The following is a 16,755-nucleotide window of genomic DNA, read 5'->3' as shown; positions in this document are numbered from 1 at the left end:
GTCAGTTCGTCTGTTTATTCTCACCAGAGTCATAGTCATAGCCTGTTTATTTTTCCACCTCGGTCATAGTTATAGTTTTTGGTCTTAGTACCTTTAGTGTTTTGTTTCTTAGTGTTTTGTCAGTTCAGTGTTTTGTTTCTTAGTGTTTTGCCTGTTTGCTTTGGTCTCTTGGTTCATTTCCTGCCGTCATCGCAATAAAGGTTCACTTTTCTGTTAATCATTACTATTCCTCGTCATCATCTGCTTTTGGGTCCTGTTTCCGCACACATCGGCGCGCCAGACTGTGACACTGACTCTTTGAATTATTAAAGCAGTGTTTCATTGTAATGAAAGTTGACTGAATATTGAAAAACTAATACTGAGGCATGCCTCTGTTGTCTTCTTTTGCTTGAGACACCGCTTTGTAAATTCATGGTTCATTATTCAATTCAGTTTTAATTATATAGCACCAAAGCACAACAGTAGTCGCCTCAAGAAGCTTTACATTGTGAGGTGAAGGTCCAACAATAATACAGAAAAACACTAACAATCAGACGGCCCTGGCAAACCTAGCAAGCACCTGGCAAAAGTGGGAAAGAAAAACTCCCTTTTAACAGGAAGAAACTTACAGCAGAACCAGGCCTAGGGAAGTGCAGCCATATACCGCGACCTGTTGGGGATTAGGGGAGGCAGATAACTAATGATTAAATTATTTGTACAGCTATATATTGATCTGAAAGTATCTATTTTGACTATATCTGCACTTCTTTGACATTTACATATAAATATTTATATATAGGTTCTTATGCAGTGTTTTTCGTTCCGGTCCAACCCAGTTGAGATCAAACAGCTTTACAGAATCGAGTCACAACCTAAATTTAATAGCTAGGAAAGCATTTGTACTGTAGCTGTGACTCTAACATGCAAACATCTAGTGTATTTATGTCCAAGGACTCATCTAACAAAAGTCAGCAACTGCCAGGGATACTGTAAAGGCCAATAACTACTTTGACACACAAACCCATGTAAGATTACAAAGGTTGTTTTTATGCTTTAGCCTTTTTGTGTGTGTTACATGTAATGACTTAATTGGAGAGGTTAGAGGAGCTGATGTGCAGATTTTGTCACCTTTTGTTACCTCTCTGTTTCACTCTTTATGCTAAACTAAATAATTGGTTTCTGGCAACAGCTTCATTTTAACTGTCAGATTTGGCAGAAGTATCAACTTTTTCTCTTTCAACTAAGGCTGTTTCCACAAAATGTCAAACTCTGGCTTTAAATGTGAAGATATTCTGCTTTTCTGTGCCTCGTATCTTGGTCAGTTAAATATTGTTGAGTTGTAAAATATCATGCTGGGTCCTTGAGCGAGGTATTCTTTACAATTTTGTGACATTTTTATAGACCAAATAGTTAAGCAGTTCATTAAGAACATGAACTGCACATTAACCAGCAGTGAATTTGTAATCATTTTCTGCCCAGCTCACTTTATTCCTGCATTTCAGTGCGTGCATTAAGAAAATAAGAAAAATAGTAATATAACATTAATAGGGGAGATGGCCAATCCTTTCGTGCTTTTCTTAGTTCTAGCACAAGCCGTATAACCTTGATGTGACTTTTATGAGCACGGGTTCTATCATTAACCACACTGCTGCCATAATCAGGTTAAGGAGGAACTTCACTCTGCGTGTAGCCACTGGCAACAGTGGACAAAGTCCACACAGGAAGAGTTAAATGTTTGCATGTGCAGTATAACCTGCTGAGAGAGACAGGAGCCTAATGATCTAAAACCCGAGAATGATAAAACTCAAATTAGGTGTCACCACCACTCTCCCATTACTGCTTGGCCCTGTGTGCACTCTGTCTCTGGTTTATGTGGCTTCTGATGGGAGGCAGAAGAGAGGGAGGGTTTATGGCTTTAAAGCCCAAATAGGGCACTCTTTGCTTCTTTAACTCACACACACACACACACGCTTTCATTCTCACTCATGCCACAGAGTGTGGAACAAATTTATGTCCTGAGTATCTGACACTTTCTGATGGTTAAAAATGAGTTATACTTAATGACTTATAAGATTCTTGCCGGTCGGAGGCTCCATAAATTCTGTACTAGGCCGTGTCATACTGGCCACCCGAGCTTGCTCTTGCTTATTAATAGCAATTTACCCACCTTGTGTTTGATGCACTGCGGCTCTGGCTGGCCAGTCCACTGCAGGCCGCTCCCCTCCGTACTCCAGTCAAGGTTTAATCTCCCCCCTCTCGGGCATCTGCGGGCAGGTTTGAGGGCTACGCTGACACCTGCTGGCCACATACGGTACTTCTACAGCGAGTCGCCCTCGATCCCCATTAACCCGTGCAATGATCCTCACACTGGAGTGATGATAAAAATGTAACACAGCTAAAGCCGCACACCATGGTGGCTGTATTCATATGGTGATTTGACCATTAGCCTATGACTTTGAACAAATGGCAGCCCATTATTAAGTTGTGATGGGGGATGGCTAAGCCTTTAAGAGTGGCTTAAAATCTCCCTTAAGACATTAAATCACGTCCTACTTTCTCGCATTTTTCGAAAGAAAAAAAAACACCGTTGCCTTTAATGAATTATGAGACTGAGGCAGTCCACTGAGTAGTGTCCTACTCTGGTTATAATATATCTTGCTCACTCTCTTTTCAGCGGGCTGGGCATTCACTCACTCTAAATATGGAAAGTTTTATCAGGACTGAGTTCTTCTCTCTGTTCATGAGCAGAATAACTTACCCTTCTCTCCTCCTCTAGAACCCCTCTTTACTCAGCGCCTGCGCCAGTAGGCATATTGAAATTGATAGTTGGGAAGCAGCAATATCCGTGTGCGTGTGTGTGTGTGTGTGTGTGTGTGTGTGTGTGTGTGTGTGTGTGTGTGTGTTATATCTATTTGATTCCCTAACAGGTAATGTAAGTACCCAGGTAGTTCAGAGCTATTTCCCCCCTGGGACCTCTTCATCACAAATGTCTTTTGCGCTACCTCATCATCTCCCTGAGCACTGATTTTCTGTCTCTCCCTCGCTCTCTCTATCAACACACACTCCCTCCCACCAGGTAAATTAAGATTATTGGTTCTGAGGCGAAATAGTAATGTCTGCGTGTCATCGCGGGTGTTTTTAATAATATCAGCAGGATTATATTGACAGAGAGGATTATATTATTTTACATGGAAGATTAGAAATCCTCAGAGGGGATGTGGTATTGTAAATTGCTATTAACACTTAACGCCATCCCATCTTCCATTTGATTCACGTCTTCTTCCCAGCGTGCATTAGCATACTGTAATGGCTGGTGGTTTGCAGAAAATCCACCATCATCACTTTTTCAGTGGATACCGCTTGATAAACACACCGTCGTGGTTTTGATAGGATCAGAATCCACATGTTGACAATCAGGTGTGAACATCTGGCTTCTGTCTGGGGACAACAACCTCATGACACTCTTTTTCTGCGGCATAACCATTTTAATAGTGATTCTCAAAAAGAGCAAAATCCGTCTCTGTGTTGGTAAGACTGCTCTGCTGAAGTGATATAAACCCACAGGCAGATTTGCTTTAAAGAATATTAAAAGAGGTTCAACGCCAGATTAAATGACTTTCCAAGAAAGACACTTTTTTATCGCCCAGAGAACCTTCGCTGCCTTTGTTCCGACTCAGCTTTTTAGGTTTATGGAGACATAACGAGGTTCTGACAGACAATTCAGCTCATGTAATTGTTACTGTAAGGAAGTTGTCTAGTCGCTTGTCCTCTGCCAACTAAAAGGGTCAGAATGCAAGTCAAGGCCTAGGCTGGTGCTTTTTATGAAATATTAACACAAGGTGGTGCTCTTGTTCTCTGGAAAAGCCATTCCCAGCCCGATGCATGGCAAAAGGAGTCACTCCAGTTGAGGATTCAGCTATTTGACTAAGCACTTAGTAGCTAAATAAGAAATTAAGGTATATTTGTGGAAAATAAACATCACTTATTGGTCTAATTTCCATTCCTGCAACAATATTCTGCTTTTGCATATGCTGATCATGGTGTTCATGTCTAAGTTGTGATAAAATAGCTGATTTTATTTCAAATTTAAAGTTTCTATATCAATATTAGACGTTTTTTGTCATGTCCGCGAAGAAGCTGACCAAAAATTAAATGACTGCCACAAGCAAAAGGGGAATTACGGAATGCCGTGATTATGTTAGATAAACAATACAGTGCCAATAAAGCATGAGGTGAAATAAAGTGTTTGCTTTCTCTTCCATTAAGTGGGCAGGGCTCAGTTTTAGGACACAGTGCGCGATCTGTCTCAGCCGGCACAGCCCTCGTTAAATCGTTTAGAAAATTGAACAGGGCCGTTTTAATGTGATTAAGGCGCAAATTGAGCGCACTACCCACCTCCTCCTCATAGCTCCTCTGCCTCTGGACAATGCAAATGTCAGGCGTGTGTAGTAGGAGCACAGAAGGAGAGGAGATGTGGGTGGCGTGCAGAGCTGCCCCTGTGTCCTTAAAGACAAAGTAAAATTGAAATTTGCAGACGACAGGGCCGGGCATGTGTGGCTCAGCAAGGCTGTGCTGGCACACAGAGAACGTGAGGAATGGACATGTTGTTAAGTGCATGTGAGAGTTTGTTTGTTTGTTTGTTTGTTTGTTTGTTTGTTTGTTTTGTTGGGGGAGGGTGAAAAAACTAAAAGCGAAAGAATCTCATAGCCGTGACTAAAAAGACATCCCACCTCTCCCCTTGCTTCCCTCTTCCTTTTCTGTAGCACTCTGTGGTCTCCTGGCCGTTCCCAAGTCATTTCAATCTAAATGCAAATTTCATCAACCTCCCACTAAAAAGACTGATATTAGTATCAAAGCCAGTGCGTTATGCCTGTGTCGTGTGGACGTGTCACTCTCCATAGCATCTCCAGAGCGTAAACCTGACAATCTCCCTCTACTGCTGAGAGTGGATCTGTGCATTCTTTCTCTCTTTTCCTCACTGTTTATGCTCCCCTTCCCACTCAACAGCACACTCTCTGGCTATCATCTCGCCTTCCTGCCCAGTTTGATCACTCAGTTTTCCCTTAAATTCGTCCTCCCACATCCCCTTATGTTTGGCCAGGGGTGTCACTAGGTTTTAAGGACAGGGGGGGCTTAGCCCCCAAGAGATGCACACGACATGAACGAACGTAGTGAATGAGCACAAAATTTCACAAACAGAAAACAAAGACTGAGAAATTGTTTTCCTACTTTTTTGGACAGATTAAACATCCTAGGCCACCAATAGATCTATTGTTTTATTTCAGTCTGCTTTATAATACAGTACAACAAAAAAACAGAGGAAATGTGTTTGCTGCATCAATAACAAGAAAAAAACTGAAAATAAAAAAGTACATTTTTCTGGCTGCAATCACCAGTTACTTGGTGGGTGGAAGCATCAAAGAATGACGTCTGTTTTTAAGAGTGGCAAATCGGTCAATCACTCTGTTGTGACTCAGATGCTGAATCGTGTCTTTTTCAATAGACATGACTGCAAGACTGTGAAGTCTTTTCTGACCCATTGTTTGACGCAGCCAGGAGTGCAGCCGACGCAGTGCACTAAAGGACCGTTCGCACGAGCAGCTGCTGACAGGCACTGTTAGGGCAACTTGGATGGTTGCCTTCAGAGAGGGAAACATGTCTGAATCAAGGAGGTTGTACACAGACAACATATTTTTGGGTGGACATCCAGCCTCTGTTTTCCGGGTAAGAAAGTTTCTGGCCACCAGAACCTCCTCTTTTTTCAGGTCAAGTCTGTAGTGCTTTGCAAGTTCATTCAAGTGTGGTTCACTCAAGAAGTTCTCAGATTTAGGACTGCATGCCTGGACGCCTTTTAGCAGCCCTGCATCTACACTGCAAAATCTTTGATCAAGCTCGCCAACCATCCGATCCACACAAGGGAAAAGTAACTCTCTTTTCAATGTGTCTGAGTTGTTCAATTCAGTGCGTGAACCCACAGTTGCCTCCAGGACAAAATCCTCCATTTTCCTCTGTTTGTGCCTTGTCTTGGCACCTGGTTCAGGGATACTGTGGGTGTTACACAGGGCCTTGGTTTTCTCATACAGCTCTGTAGCAAATGCATCTGAGTGTTTGCCCTTAAGTGTGTCACACACAGCTTGTTTGCAGATAAAAGCTTCTGCCAGGTCTAAAGTCTCTTTCTGCAGGAATTTGTGGAGTCCTTCGGTTACAGACAGAATCGACTGAAACATCAGTAGTGCATAGACTGCTGAGAACTTGTAGAGCTTTGCTCTGAGACCAACAGCTATGGGGGATCCAATTGCAGATAGGCACTCCAAAATGGCAGGCAATGTCTCAAGAACTGCACTGATTGATCGCAACTGACATGCCCAGCGAGTGTTTGAAAGTTGCACAAGCTCAGTTTTTGTCAATCCAAGCTTTGCCTGAGTCTCCATGAACTTATGATGATTGACTAGGGAGGTGCTGAAGAAAGAATACACACACTCCAACAAGCTGAAAAGCTCCACAGCCTCTGGGACAGCCTTGCAAGTATTGCACAAAACCAGGTTGAGTTGATGAGCATAACAATGCACATAGATAGCCTCAGGATGGAGCCTTCTAAAATGTGCTTGTACACCTCCAGTGGAGCCACTCATAACGGCTGCACCATCATATGTTTGTGCTACACACTTAAGCTCTGCAAGACCATAGTTTTGGATCTGCTGCTGAATCTCATTTGCAATGGACTGGGCATCAAATGATTTTATCTCTGCAAGTGCAAGGAAACGCTCCTTCACTGCCCCCTCTGACACGTACCTGACACAAACAGCTAACTGCTCTGCCTTTTTATCCCTTGCCTCATCCACCATGATGGAATAGACTTTAGACTTTGTCATTTCAGATACAATGACACTAGTAACTTCCTGGGCACAACAGTCAATCATGTCATTCTGGGATGTTGGTGAGATATACTGTGCATTTGATGGGGGATTATGTTTTTGAAGAAAAGGATCAAACTCCTTCAAAAGCTCCATGCACGCAAGAAAATTCCCTCTGTTTGGGCTGTCTTCACCTTCATCATGACCACGAAAAGGGAGTCCCTGTCTCCCTAACATAGAGGTGACTGCAACAATTCGTCTGAGATACTCTCTTCTTTCGACTATCTCACTCACATTTGCAGTTGCTATCATCTGTGCAACGTTTCCCTGTTTGCTAGTTCCCTGGTAGCTTTTCCATGTAACAACACTGTCCTTATGTGTTTGTGCCATCTCATGCTTGCCAAAGATGACTAAAGCTTTCTTCCAGTTCTTGCAACCGTTACTGACCAAACTATCATGTTTGATGTTTTTGCCAAACACTCTACATGGGAAGCAGAAAGCTGCATTCTGGTTGACTGAATATTCTAACCAGTTGTGCTTTTCAAACCAGCTGTGGTTAAATGCTCGCTTCTGTGTACCAAAAGTATCATGTGGATAGCTCTTCAGCTTCACCTGTCTGGGCCCTGTGTCTTTGTCACCTAAATCAAACCCTGTAGTAGAATGAGTTGCTGCAGCTGCTTCATCATGTTCCCTCTCTTGGCCTGTTTGCTCTCCTCTCTCTGTAATAACTTGATCTTCCTCTGCCTCTCGATCTATTTGCTGCAGCTCCTCTGTCTCTCCTTGCTCTCTCTGACTTGAACTTGCCTGTTGACCTTTTTCTCCCTCAGCCACTCCTTCTGCCTCACCCTTCAAGATACATTAAAACATACTGAATTGTAATGTAAATTGCTAATATCATGACTTCTGCTCCCGCTCCACAGTAATTTGTTGCTCCCAAATATTTTGAAGTTACAAACATTATATTTTGAGCACGCATGTGACTAAAATGGTTGCAATTTAAAGCCCTGAAAAATATTACTAAATTACTTGAATTGAAGTAATATTAAAATAGAACCCTCAAAAATATGTGAGTCAGGCTAATTTGACTTATATACATATCTCTCTCTTTGCTCTCTCCACTTTCTAACCTTGACTCTCCTAAATAAAAGCTCAAGTTAAACAGGTCTTATATGTTGTACCGTGACTGAAATGTTTCATATTTCATATCCATATTGAGTCCCATAAAATTCTAATCAGACTGTCTCCATCACAAATGACTCCATCCTTTGACTCACCTCTCCAGCAGACGTCTCTCCCCTCTGCCTCTCTGTGCTCCTCTGCCCTGACTCCTACAGGTTAATGGGGATGGAGTGATTATTATTATTTCCACTGATGATAACCATACCTGAATGAGCTCAGCTGGATTTTTCAGAGCTAAAACGAGTGACAGAAATTAACATTATGCTAACAATTTAACTTAGTGCGCTAGCCAGGTTTTTATTTACAAAATGGGGAGCACCTGGTTCATTATTTACATGGGATTCTCTGCTGTTAGCTGGAGCTAACTAATTGTTACTACCAGCCAGTGATGAAGACTTACTTTCTTGAAAAACTTGCGTATATCCATGATTTCTTGCCGTTTGCCACATGCACGCTAGTGTTTCTGCAGGTGTATACGAGCGGAGTGTAAAGTAGCAGTGAAAACGAGGACTGGATTTTCAGTCATGTGGATGTCCCCTGTGAACAACTGGAAGGGATTGGATAACGAAGCACTGACGCTACCTTAACAATGTAAAGCGAAAGGGACCAACCGAGTTATGATCATATTTGTGTGAATAGCGACAGGTTTATATTATTATTTCTTTAAACTCATATTCCTGCATCTTTATATTGAATTTGTCTGCAAGTTCTGTAAAAAAAAAATCGAATAAGTTAAAAAAAAAAAAAAACCCCACCAAATTATTTAGGGGGGCTTAAGAATATTTTAGGGAGGCTTCAGCACCCCTAAAATAGGCCTAACGACGCCACTGTGTTTGGCCTTGTCTAACCTTTCTTTGAGAAGCCCTTCAAATAGAACCTCATTAGTCTTCCATATGTTGTGTTTTGCCTCCCCGAGCCCTCTTGCCCCTACTCTGCACTAAGCAGCTCACTGGGACTCTGCACATGCTCTCAGCAGCTCTCTCCCCTCTCTCATTCTTTGAGAATTTCCAGCCTCAGTTTTCTTCCTCTCTCTATTGTTTCTGTATTTGCAGTCAGGTGAGGCGAGGTGTGGCTGTAGGGATGGAGGGATGGATGAAGAGGTCTGTGGAGGGAGGGAGAGGATGGGTACACAGAGAGCAAGGGGTGTGGGGAGGCTGAGAGAGGAGGCAGAGCGCCCTGGGGAGGCTGCGCTCCAGGGATTGTTAACATGCAGGTTGCATATTTCTGAATTGCAGAGCAGCCTTATCTTGCCGAGCTGGGTCAGTGAAGCACTTCCCTCTCTCACTGAGTGCGCCGCATGCATATATGTGTGTGTGTGTGACTGTGTGTGCGCCCATGAATGCATGTCTGCATTTTGGAATGTGTGATTGCATGTGCACGTGCTTCGCTCATGTGCAAATGTGTATGCAGCTGTGCTGGAAACAGCAGCAAATGCGAAGCCCTGATGTGAAGGGATGCTCTGCTTCTCCCTCTCCCTCTCTCCCTTTCTCGCACTGCAGCAAGAAACACTCATCAAACTGCAACACGCATCTCACAGAAACCCTCAGATAAAGCAGTAGCAGCAGCAATATAGCCTGGGTTTCCTGTTAACACACAGAAATGACACAGCGACAGCCAACAGCTTAACACTCTGCTCCCCAACTGGCTCTGCTCTCAGGTGGGCCACTGAGGTCTGCCAGATAAAAGCTTGCACTGCAGGGTATTAGGCGTTCTAGCCAGGGGGTAGCTTTCTGTGTCGCTGCCGGCCCCCATTTAATACCTGTCTGACTGCCGGCCTGGTGTAAGTCAAGGATTTTGGCCTATGTGTCCTTGGGAGGTCAGGATCCGCTCAGGGCCATTTTGCATGCTGGGTCGACATCTTCAACATGTACGGGACTCCAAATGAGCCGTTCTGCTTAACATATTTGTCACGATCCCCTCCGTTTGTCACAGTGTAGCAGCAACTCTATTGTCACAGATATTGCTGTCGCCATTATCCAAGTAACACAGTGTCATTCAGAGGTCAGAGTTAACGCCGCAGGTTGTGTGTGAGAAGAGGATCATGTAACTGTAATGGTGGAGATGCCGTGACTACTACTGAATGTTCAATTAGTTCTGTCGCTCTTTTAAATGTGTTTTTAGTCCAAAATTGACAGACAGTGGGTAGCGAGAAGCCTGTACACAGTAAAGCCTTTTCAACCTTCAACACATCTATGCATTATAGACCAGTTTGTTTCCTAAAACCAGAGAGTCTTTATGAACCACCTCATATTATGCTCACCAGTGAACATGATGTGTTTACCCACTGAGGTCATGGTCCAATTAGAATTTATATCATTTTGTTTAATAAAAAAAATATATCTAAAACTTCCACAGACTGGCTGTTGATTCATTCCTTTGACAGCATGAGGGCCAGCATGAGGGGCCCCTAAATGTCCATGTATATCCACGTAAATGCCTTCTATCCAGCTCCTTCCAATTCTTCCCGCAAAATACACTGTCCCCTTAGATTAATAATTCTGAGAATGATTTTCTGTATTGAGTTGGGCATGACCAGCTCAATAGCTTTGTTTGATGCAGAAAATTTTGCCTAACATATATTTGAGGATGAAGACGACTGTATTTGACCATCTTTTCATGTAATTGTCTTGTTTGGAAGGCTATGAATAGGAGTTTCGTCATGTGGTTCATAATCAGAATCATTAAATTCAGAACTGATTTCAAGATGGTCTTCATCTCCTTATGCTTCCTCATCCTCTATGATCAAAGTGGAGTTCTAAAATGTATGTGTTTTTATTAGTATCTATAAAGATTTTTTTTTTATCTTTCTTTATTTTTCGAGAGAGTGAGAACTGTGATCAAAATAATCTCCACCATTAGGATCATCTCTGTTTCTCTTCTCTATCACTGCTAGATGCCAGTAGTGCGACTCATTTAAACTATCGTAGTTGGTTGTCTGTTTGGTCCCACGGTATTTGAAAAATTCATATCTGCATGACATTAAAACTACCCATTACTGTTAAATGCAAGTATGCTTAGAGTGTGCTGTAGAGTTTTTTATCGCATGGGAAGGCTAGACCAGATCAGCAGCAATGCCGCAACCCACCCCTGGGTCTCACACGGTGACTAAGTGGATGTGCATGTTATAGATTCAGGTTAAAATATGCTGCTTATAATAACCACACTTTGGATCTTAGCAACCAGCTTTGCTCTTGTTTTGGATGTGGCTCAAGGTTAAATAGAGCATGTACTTGTTGAGGATATACAGCATAGCATGTCTGTGCTAAAATACATGTGTGCCCTGGGTCCTTGAGAAGCACTCTACCAGAGGCAAAGCTCACTGGTTTTTCCTCAGCTGGCCTCATTGTTGATCTCTGGCCCCTGCAAACGCATTAAAGCAATATTTGCCACATCCAGGCCAGTGTATTTTCTGAGAGGAGTCCTTTTCAGCCGCTGATATGGCTTAGCTTAAATCCCCTGGCCTTGTGACGACACACCAACGCAAATGGGCCAGACAGAGGAGGGTTCAGGATTTAGAAAGCCAAAGATGAGGAGGCTTCTAATTATGCTTCCTCTTCCCTGTCTCCTCAAATCATAAACAGCTCAGTCGTTAAATCACAAGCTTGAAATGATTTGGACTTCAGAGAAAAAAAAATCACATACTCGTTCAAATTCTAGATTATATTTATGGTTTCGTGTTGTTTGCGAAAACTGACCTTTTTGGGATTAAATATTGAAAAAGGTAGCATTTCCTCAATGTTGTGTGAAATGTTTGATGCTCTGTATTTCACCATTATACCCAGATTTGTAAAGATTTTACTTGTGAGCTGACAAATGTGAGACGTGTTTTTAATTGCTGTGTCACAAACAAGTGGACTATAGGCACAATCTTCAAAATGTTAGTGTTTGTGACCACGCTTTTACTCCTAAACTGATTTCCAGGCCTCAGTCTGAGTTTTAACCCTAAATATAGGATCAATAATAATAATAATGATAATAATAAGTTATTTTCTGCCCATTCAAATATATTGCGCCTTATACTCCTGTCATTATTCTCATACCTACATCTATTTTACTAACACAAATTCTCCACCTTCCTCTCTTCATTGTTTCCTTTAAAAAAAAATTTTTTTGCATGCCTTCCCTTTCTGCATCATCTTCTGCATGGCTGCCTCATTTTTTTGACTGGCTTGGATGTGAGTCAGGGTTCCTGCGGTGAAATGGGAGACCATGCAGAGGTCACCGTGGGTGAGCGCCAAGACTCTACATGCAAGCCAGACAGGACGAGAGAAGCTGTGTGAAGAGAGTGTGCTGAATCCATTTTGGTGGTCATCTTTGAGGAGGAGGATGAAAGGTGGGGAGGGGGTACCTGGACCAGTGAAAGGGCTAACTGCTATGTTGCTTTGGTACCTAACAGATTGGCTGCTTAGCTTGTTGATTGACAAGCTAGCTGGCAGAACAAGGAGAGTCTGGGCTCACAGCTTTGCAGTACTGCCAGCAGGCATGGATGAGGCTCTGAGGTCCACCAAAGGCCGAGATGAGTAATAAGTCATGTAACTCTGGCTGCCATGAATTCTTCCTTCCCTGAAGCATCTTGACTTGGAAAAGAGGGAGAGGGAGGGGGATGTTAGGAGGAAAGAGGCAAAAGATGATGAGAGGTGTGGGGCAAGAGGAAGATTAGGGAATATCTACATTATGGGGAAAGGTATTTACATCCGTTTGGGGTGACATATGCTTCCATCTTTGTCCCCCACATGTGCATAAATGTGGACACACGTACAGGAGTCTTTACATTCATGTGTGATGCTTGAGCTTGAGGAGAGAGCGCTGTGCAGGAAGTTGTCCAATCCGGTCCAGCTATGCCGCTGATCCCAGGCCGTTGACTCTGTTCCCAGGCCTTGTCAGGTCCAGCTTCTCTCCCTCTTTGGCCTCCTCTGAGTTTCTAAACCACCCCGAACCACAACACCCACGTTTAACTCTGTCACGGAGTTGACAACTTGGCCCCAACAGCTCGCTAACCACATTACCTGAACTCACCACAGTCATTATCCTGCACCGGGCCCACTGAAGCTTGAAAGTCATTCCAGGTTCTCTGCTAGCAGAGGTTAATAGGTGTGTATGGACGTGAGATTACATCCCAAAGGCTGCATGGCATCTGGCAAATCCCAGAAATCAATTCTTTCCAGGGAACAGCTTGGAAGAACGGTTACCAGAGGGTATTTTTTTCCTCTCTTTTCTTTATTATTCAGTTCACGTTTCCCAACTTGCACATCAGATTTAATGATAAAAGACACCCACAGGTGTCCAGAACATTGCTGTGCATCTCAAGACATAAAAGCATCAACAGCACACCTATGAACTTAACCCTAAATGCCCTTAAAATGGCTCTTAACTTTTTATTTCAGATTTGATTATGGGTTAATGTTTCTCAGGCTGACATTAAAATGGTGCTGGTGAAACGGTTCACTTTGAAACACCTATGAAGCAAGTCAAAGACAAAACTTCAACAGATAGGCATTTCTACTGAGTAGTCATGTCATGAATCTTTGCTAAGTAAAAAATATTATAATCACTAGAAGGCCATTGATTTGTCAGAGTGGACAAAAAACAGACATTTCTACATGTGCATATAAAAGAATCCCCCACTCACCCTGCAGGTGGTCTTTGTCCTTCAAGCTTGGGTTCTCTCCTGAAAGCCTGGGATCTTGAGAGTCCTGCGCAGTATATCAGCTGTTCCTAGGACTGGAATCTTCTGGACAGAGATCTCAGACAGACCCATTCTCCCAATGTGGGAGTCTCCGCCCGAGCGTTTCATTTGTCCTTCATCCATCAGGGTCGCGGGAAGGCTTGAGCCTATCCCAGCTATCACAGGGTGAGAAGCGGGGTACACCCTGGACCACTTGCCCTCTGTCATGGGGCTACCACAGAGAAACAGACAACCATTCACTCTCACATTTTCAAAAGTCAACAACACTCTGCTGGCTTGATAATTGCAATTTCAAACCTCTTCTGGCATTAACATTAGAATAAAAATTGCGCGCTGGGAGTTTCATAGCATGGGTTTCCATGGCTGAGAACCTCCTCTAGGTGTAATGTGTAGGTGGCCGAATACTTTCATCCACATAGCTGGCATGGATCCAGCATTATTGAATTTTTCCCCCTGTCCCTTTCAAGGTTGTGTCCTTTTTAACACTAATTTTAGATACCCCACTGCAAGTCCTGTCCTGAACACCCTAATTTTGTATCTGCAATTTTATATGGACCTTAAATTTGCAAAGAGAGGAAACAGGAACCTCTCTGTCAAACTGACCTTACTGACATCACGATAATTGGAATTGGACCTTCTCTAGACCCAGAGACCAAAAAGACATTTTCAGTGGAGCGCCATTAGAATCATGCTCCTTGGGGTGATTTTGATACTCACAAGGGCATATACCATAAATTAGTCCCTGTCATGCACTGCCACCCAACTTACTAAATACACAGGCCATAACATTGTCTACATTTTGTGATTAGATGAGGACTTTTCAGAGCAAACTGAAAATACTACGCTGGCTGAAGGCCGTGTAATACTGCCCAAGGTGACCTATAAAGAGAGATCTGACAAATATAAATCAGGCGGTCAATGGTTTTAGTTATTGTGGTTAGAATCATGGAGGTTTCTGATCTACCACCTATAGGTGTGATTAACTGTCAGGGCAATGCATTAATTGAAATATACATGTGACAAATTAACATTAAACTTTAAATCAGACAGTTCTGCATGGTCCTAAATATGATTCAGTGACTGTGGCATAAAATAAAATAATATCCATAAAGGCAAAATCTATTTGAACTTCCTTCTATTAGTCAATTAAACATAAAGAAAATGAAAATTGTTGCCCTAATGCACAACCCAAATGAAACTGAGTGGTTGTGTATCGTCTGAGGTTCTGCTTTACATAAAGTCCTATATACTCCCAATTTGCTTGAGACTGCTAGTAACTGTCAAACCAAATGTGTCCAGGATGTGATTTGGAAAGCCAGGTTTTTGGCCACAAAGAGTATGGTTGCTTACACAAACATTACATCACACTCCAAAAAATGAAATTGGGTGATTGTTACATGTACAAGATTCAAACTTGTAATTTGAACTAAATAATTTCATATTTCTATGGTGAACATAATTAAATCATGTAGCATCTGCATGAAATTCAGCAACTTCATTTGTTGTTGAGATGACATGATGCAATCTAGTAAGAGTGGTTAGTTGCCTGGACTCACGAACTTCACAAGATCACATTAGATGTCAAACTGCAGGAAAATCGCTGAAGTTTTAAGAGGCAAGCAGCTACACCCACACCACGTGTATGCTATTGCTATTTATTGTGGTTTAGCCCAGCGGTCTCAACTTCCTCGGACCGGTACCGGTCCGTGAGTCGTTTGGTACCGGGCCGCGAGAGTTGAGGCTCAGGTGTGAAATGTATGGTTTTCAGGGTTTTTATCGGTTTTCAGCGTTATTTTGTTATCGTTTTTGTCGTTAACTCGGTTTTCCTGGGTCTTTTCACGTGTGTTATGAATAAATCTTCTTTTTTTCGGTACCGGTACTAGTTTTATTTTGTTGTATTTATCCACGACACCTTAAAGGCCGGTCTGTGAAAATATTGTCGGGCATAAACCGGTCCGTGGCGCAAAAAAGGTTGGGGACCGCTGGTTTAGCCTGTCAAGGACAAAAACGTACAGAAAATTCTGGATCAAGCCTTGTAATCATAGCTTTCCTAGTTTTGTTAAGCCTGGATTGACAGCTTTGTGGTGTGATGGGTTGTGCTGTTGCCTCACAGCAAGAAGGGCCTGGGTTCAAATCCACAATCTGGTTGGTTTGCTGTGTGTAATTAGAGTTAGTTTAAATGATGATTCTAAATTACCCATGAATGTAAGTGCAAATGGTTGTTTGTCTCTATGAAATCATCAACCTGCACGGTCATTAAGCAAGACTAGCAGTAACTGCCTTGATTAACAAAGTAGTTGTTCAAACAATAAGATTTCATTGCTTTTTCCTGAAGTTTTTAACTTGTGTCGAATCAAAAGAAATTTTACTCTGCATACTTAAATAAATCACTTCAAGGCAATGTAAGTATATTACGTTGATCCAACGTAATGTGATTACATCAAACCACCAAATGCCAAATGTGTTGGTTTGACATGGTCAAAAATGGGTTATTGTACTTGGTTAAATCACGTGGAAATAGGTGCCATGATTAACTTGTGTTTATCCAACAACTGATTTTTTTTGAGTGCAGGCGTGTCACTACGAATAGAGATGGATGGGTGTATTACCTTCCTTTCCACACGGTGTAGCTGAGACAAAATGAAGGCCGGGTTAGCCAGAGATACTTCACAGAATAACACATTTTATGGTTGTATTTAAGTGGCTTCAGTTAAATCTGAAAATGTATTCTGCATACAAAACGGGATTTCTAGATACATGGTATTTTATTTATTTATTAACTCCGTCATGTAGCAGAGGTCCTTCCTTAAACTTCCAAAAGTCCAAGCTGACTGATTATCACACGGTGAACCCATTAACAAGCGTTTTGGGTTTTGTTTGGGTTTTTTTTTTATTAGTATTCTGCTTTAAGGGCAGAAAATCTCTACGCTTAACTCCTTTGCATTAGGAGCCAATTATACAGCTGAAAAAAAATGACCCAGGGTAGTTTGGTGTCCAAGGTTGTTTGTGCTGACATTCTGCTTTTCAAATGCCAGTCTGTTAATTATGCAAATGGAC

At 42.3% G+C, this 16,755-nt stretch overlaps 1 protein-coding gene across 1 annotated transcript; it reads right to left on the bottom strand.

Annotated features, from left to right (window-relative positions):
* Positions 1-5,304: 5,304 nt before the first annotated feature.
* On the bottom strand, positions 5,305-7,464 carry LOC146617305 (zinc finger MYM-type protein 1-like). Its single transcript, XM_085372565.1, has one exon. The coding sequence runs from the start codon at positions 7,221-7,223 to the stop codon at positions 5,376-5,378; it is 1,848 nt and encodes a 615-aa protein (XP_085228691.1). The 5' UTR covers positions 7,224-7,464; the 3' UTR covers positions 5,305-5,375.
* Positions 7,465-16,755: the final 9,291 nt, after the last annotated feature.

This window comes from Diplotaxodon limnothrissa, linkage group LG15 (assembly GCF_057381915.1).
Source record: "Diplotaxodon limnothrissa isolate DT_005_m linkage group LG15, D_limnothrissa_male_GT1.1, whole genome shotgun sequence".
NCBI lineage: Eukaryota > Metazoa > Chordata > Actinopteri > Cichliformes > Cichlidae > Diplotaxodon > Diplotaxodon limnothrissa.
The sequence above is the reverse complement of the archived record's forward strand: the minus strand, read 5'-3'. Positions and strand labels throughout refer to the sequence as shown.